Genomic DNA, 5646 nt, shown 5'->3' with positions numbered 1-5646 from the left:
GTCTCAAAGCACCCGGGGGGGCTCTTCTGGGAGGATGCACGTGGACGCCGAAGATGAGAGCTGAGGCTCGCGGTTCGAAGCCAGCCCGGGCAGGAAAGTTCGGGAGACGCTTGTCTCCAGTGAGCCACGACGAAGCCCGGCGTGGAGCTGTGTCTCAAGGGGTAGAGCGCCAGCCTGGAGCAAAAAGAAAAGCCCAGTGCCCGGGGCTTGAGTCCAGCGCCGGGACCCCTGCGCCCAGAACGGCCTCCAGGCCTAGGAGCGCTTCACTCCTTCAGTGCAGAGACCGGCCCCGCCCCCCACAGGCCACGCCCACCGCCGGGCCGCCCCCCACAAGCCCCGCCCAGAGCCCCTCCCTGCATGTCAGCGGCTCAAAGCCCCGCCCACACACAACCCACCTCCATAGGCCTCCCCTCAAGCCCCGCCCCAAGCCCCACCCACTACCGACTCCGCCTCTCAAAGCCCCGCCCACACACAGCCTGCCTCTCCGTAGGCTTGGTCTCTCCACAGGCCTCTCTCCTCAGGCCCCGCCCCAGGCCCCTCCCACCCACAGACTCACCTCCCAAAGCCCCGCCCACGTGTCACCCCCTCTCCATAGGCCTCCCCTCAGGCCCCGCCCGCCCGCAGACCCCGCCCCTTCCTGTGAGACCCCGCCTCTGCGGGTGAGCCTGTACGTCCACGCGGACCGGCCATTAGGTGCCGACCGCGGGGTCCACCTGCTTCAGCCCCCACCTTCCTTCTCCATCCTTGCTCAGGGCCCACTTAATCCAAAGTCTGGCAACGCTTCAAACCCTGCTGGAGCGTCCTCCCGCACGCTGACCTCACCCACCCGGATCGGAGTCCAACTCCCACCACAGCCTACGGCTCCATCTCTTCCGCTCGATTCGCTCTCCGGGCCTTCCGTTCTGTCCTCCTCCTCCTCAAGCTGCCCCAGGCCCTTTGCACACAGGGCTCCTCCTGCCCGGCAAGCCCTGGGTCTCCTAAGTCTGAGGCGTCGTCCCAGAAGGCCCTTCCTGTCCGTCCACTCTGCGCCGTGTGGACCCGACTTCTCTTTCCTTCCACCCCTCACCATTGCCTGAGTGGGATAATGGAGTCTTTCCAGAGGCTTGTTCATCCTGGCCTTGTCCGGATGGGGCTTGGCTGTCTCGGTCACTGCTGAGGGGTCAGGGGATGGAGGCCTGCATGGGGTGTGTGTGATCAGGAGGCCACACCGAGGAGGGTGTGTGTGTGTGTGCGTGCGTGCGTGCGTGCGTGCGTGCGTGCGTGCGCGCGTGCGCGGTTCTTATGCATCTCACCGTGGGACTCTGCGTTTACGCTGTGTGTGTGTGTGTGTGTGTGTGTGTGTGTGCATGCGGTTCTTATGCATCTCACCGTGGGACTCTGCGTTTACGCTGTGTCCCTCTGAGCATCTTGGATACCTGGATTCATGTATTTCACTAATTTCAGGAAGTTTCTGCAGTCTTTTGGGCCCTTCTGTTTTCTCTTTCTTATGCTCTCGTTAAGAGCCAGAAGGGCCAGGCGATCGAGGTTCAAAGCCAGCCCAGGTGGGAAAGTCCATGAGACTGTTATCTCCAATGAACCACCAGAAAACCAGAAGTGGTGCTGTGGCTCAAGTGGTAGAGCGCTAGCCTTGAGCTGAAGAGCTGAGGGACAGCGCCCAGGCCCAGAGCTCAAGACCCAGGACAACAAAACAAAACAAGTGCAGGTGTACTTGATCTTCCTTTCTTTTTCTTCTTGTGCCAGTCTGGGCTTTGAACTCGGGGCCTGGGTGCTGTCCCTGAGCTTTTTTTCACTCAAGGCTGGTGCTCTGCCCTTGAGTTACATCTCCACTTCTGGCTTTCTTTGGTGGTTAACTGGAGATAAGAGTCTTACAGACTTTCCTGCCTAGGCTGGCCTTAAATTGGGATCCTCAAATCACAGGTAGCTGATTGGCTGGGATTACAGGTGTGAGCTAGGATACCCGGCCTGGGCTGCTTCAATGCACTGGGTGTAGCTGGCTTTACATCACCCCAACAGAGTAGAGTGTTCCAGGCACAGACTGTGCATTTGGTAAACCCAGCAGAACCCCCTGGCAGGCACAGGGCAAAAAAAAAAAAAAAGAAAAAGAGATGGCTTTATTTTGCAGCACAAATCCTGCTCCTGGCCCTGCTGAAGTCTTCCAGGGCCCCTCTGTCTGTGGAGCTCTCCCTACCATGCCCGAAGGTCCCTCTTCGGCCTGTCATTCTAGATCCACTGAGTCTCTGTGATTGTCCCCAGGTCACAGGAAATCTCCACCCACTGTCCCCTCCTGGGGCAGGGAGGACGGGGGAGACCTGCCAGCTCACGGCTAGGAGTCCCAGTTATGAAAAAACAAACAAAAACCCAACACAACAAAAAGAATTTGAAATGTTTTGTAAAATGGCTCTGTCGCCACCTGGTGGCATCTGCTTGAATTAAACCTGGAATTAAACGCCCCCCTCAGGGCCCGCTGGAGCTGCTGGAGAGGCTGGGGGAGGAGGGTCGCTCCCGCCTGGGATCCGAGCCTTGGCCACAGAGAAAGACCCTCTTTAAAAGAAGAAGAAGAAGAAAAAGAACAAAAGCAAAAGCAGCCAGGGGCCGGTGGCTCACACCTGTCATCCCAGCCACTCAGAAGGCCAGGAACTGAGGATCACAGTTCAAAGCCAGCCAGGGCTGGAAAGTCTATGAGACTCTGATCTCCAATGAACCACCAACAGGCTGGAAGTGGGGCTGTGGCTCAAGTGGTAGAGCACCAGCCTCGAACAAAACAGATGAAGGTCTGTGCCCAGGCCCTGAGTTCATGCTCCAAGACTGACACACAGGCACATGGACACACAGCACAACATACACCAAGTCCAAAAACAGGATAGTGACATACACGTTTAATCTTGAGATTGTCCTGCCTGGACTTCCCGTGTTGCTGGGATGATAGGCAGGTACCTCTATGCCCAGCTTAGTGGTTGAGCCCAGGTCCTGCTAACTTTTTTTCGCTTGGGTTGGCTTTAAACCCTGATCTTCCCCCCCTCTACCTGTTGAGTGGCTGAGATTACAGACATGAACCACCACACGCTAACCCTGTCTGTGTCCATGTAGCTATGTCTTTCATCCAAGCAGCGTAATTCTCGTAGCTGATATTCCAGGGGAGGCTCATCTGCAGCACCTTCCAATCCTGCCTGGGCACTCTGATCATGAGGTAGAAGACAAAAAGAATCATGCAGCCAGGGGCCAGTGGCTCACTCCTGTAAACCCAGCTACTCAGGAGGCTGAGATCTGAGGATGGTGGTCAAAACCAGCCCAGACAGGAAAGTCTGTGAGATGCTTACCTCCAATGAACCACCAGAAAACTGGATGTGGTGCTGTGGCTCAAAGTGGTAGAGTGCCAGCCTTGAGCAAAAGAGCTCAGGGACAGCGCCCAGGCCCTGAGTTCAAGCCTGAGGACTGCTCACGCGCGTGCACACACACACACACACACACACACGTAGTGTGCCTCACATTCATGCAGTCCTCATTTTAAACCCAAGCCTTGAATCGTCCATCAATTAAAGGCATGCTTGCCAATCTGTAGCACGGTTGAGAGGTTGTTACACCTTTAAGAGGTGGGGCCTATGAAGAGTGAGTAGGGCCGTTGGGGGTGTGGCTTCAGAGGTCCTCACAGGGAAGTGAGGTCACTGGGGGCGTGGCCTCAGAGGGAAGAGAGGTCACTGGGGGCCTGGCCTCAGAGGGCCTCACAGGGGATTGCCCCTCTGTGCCCCTGCACGCTTCTTGGCTGCCGAGTATGGGGTGCAGGTGTGCTTGCCAGGTGTTCCCACCAGGTGTGCTTGCCAGGTGTTCCCACCAGGTGTACTTGCCAGGTGTGCTGGCCAGGTGTGTTTCCCAGGTGTTCCCGCCAGGTGTGCTGGCCAGGTGTTCCTGCCAGGTGTGCAATCCAGGTGTGCTGGACAGGTGTGCTGCCCAGGTATGCTCGCCAGGCGTTCCCAACCAGATGCACTGAGCTGCCACAGGTGCAAAGCAATCAGGGACTGAAACCTCTGACAGCAATTACTCCTGTCAGGTCCTTGCTGACAGGGATGAAAGCTGACTCCCAGACCTTGCGCGGGACCCAGCTTCTCCGGACATGGAGCAGACCCGGAATGGAAGGCCCCAGCCTGCACAGTGAAGGGACGCTGGCCCATCTTCCACCTGCGATCCTCCAATGTCAGCCTCCTGAGTGGCTAGGATTACAGGCCTGAGCCCCATTGTGTCTTCCTGGATCCTCTCCTTCCTTCCTCCTTCCCTGTCATCTTTCCACCACCTAACTGCAATATGAACGTTGTTTGTGTGTTAAGATCAGATGGATGGGTAAAGAAATCAGGTTACATAGAGGGCTGGGGTGATTTCTCGGTGGCAGAGCATGTGTGTACTTAGCTGCATGAAGCTCTAAGTTTGACCTCAGAACCACCAAAAAAAGTGGTAAACACACCCACAATGGAATCTGATTCAGCCTCAAATAAGAAGTAAATCCTGTCATATGTCGCCACATGGGCGAAACTGGAGAACCTTATCCCAAATGAGAGAAGCCAGACGCAGAGAGACAGAATGCCGCGTGCTTCCCACTCATATGAGGACTCTTCAGAGCCACATTCGCAGCAGCAGAGCTCAGTGGTGGTTACAGAGGCTGGCAAGGGTAGGATTGGTGAGATGTTGTTTGTAGGTTTTAAAATTTCAGCCTGACAGGAAGAATAAATTGGAGAAATCCAGCATAAGAGCTCTTAGCACATAAACTTACGTACACGCGATCATGGATTTGATCATCGGTTCAGCCATTCTATAACATGTATAGATTTGGCAGCATCACATGTACCATAAAGATTTAGAATTTTTGTCAAAATAATTCAGAAGTTAGACACTGGTGGCTCATGCCTGTAATCCCAGCTACTCAGGAGGCTGAGCTCTGAGGATCAGGGTTTAAAGCCAGCCTAGGCAGGAAAGAGATTCTTATCTCCATGTAACCACCAAAAAGCTGCAAGTGGAGCTGTGGCTTAAGTGGTAGGACACGAGCCCTGGGCAAAAATTCCCAGGCCCTTAGTTCAAGCCCCAGTGCCGGCTGAAAAACAGAGAGAGAGAGAAACACAGACAGAGACAGAGACAGAGAGAGGAGAGAATATCTAGGTGCAGCCAAGGCAAAAGGTGACATCCTATTTCAAAACAACTAGATCAAAAAAAGAGCCGGTGTGGCTCAGTTGGTCGAGCACTGAGCCAGTGAGTAAAAGCAGCAAATACCAAGTTCAAGTCCCAGTCTCGGACCTAAAATTAAAGAGTTGGAGGCATGAAGCCTTGCAGGACCTGCCTGTCAAGCGCAAGGCCCCAAGTTCAAACCCCAGTACTGGAAGAAGAAGAAAAAAACACGGAAGGGAACGTGCTCAGGGCCTGCAGTGGCGGGGGCAGGGGGGTGACCCACAGTGATGCGGGAGATGATGACACGGACGCACCGTCCCCAGGCCAGCAGCACCAGTGTCCCTCAGAACTTTCTAGAAACTGGGGCTGGGAAGGTGGCTCAGTGGTAGAGTGCTTGCTTTGCATACATGAGGCCCTGGGTTCGATTCCTCAGCACCACATAAGCAAAAAGAAAAAAAGCCGGAAGTGGTGCTGTGGCTCAAGTGATAGATTGCTAGC

The 5646-nt window shown here is 55.2% G+C and overlaps 1 protein-coding gene across 1 annotated transcript in view; it reads right to left on the bottom strand.

The window, feature by feature from the left end:
- The window catches only part of Syde1 (synapse defective 1, Rho GTPase, homolog 1 (C. elegans)), a 10786-nt gene extending 6620 nt beyond the window's left edge, over window positions 1–4166 (bottom strand). The window contains exon 1 of the mRNA XM_013028275.1: window positions 4082–4166. Within this exon, the coding sequence (XP_012883729.1) occupies window positions 4082–4166 (85 nt within the window). The remainder of the gene's footprint in view (window positions 1–4081) is intronic.
- Between the last annotated feature and the right edge of the window lie 1480 nt (window positions 4167–5646).

This window comes from Dipodomys ordii, unplaced genomic scaffold (genome assembly GCF_000151885.1).
Source record: "Dipodomys ordii isolate 6190 unplaced genomic scaffold, Dord_2.0 Scaffold108, whole genome shotgun sequence".
Taxonomy (NCBI): Eukaryota; Metazoa; Chordata; class Mammalia; order Rodentia; family Heteromyidae; genus Dipodomys; species Dipodomys ordii.
The sequence above is the reverse complement of the archived record's forward strand: the minus strand, read 5'-3'. Positions and strand labels throughout refer to the sequence as shown.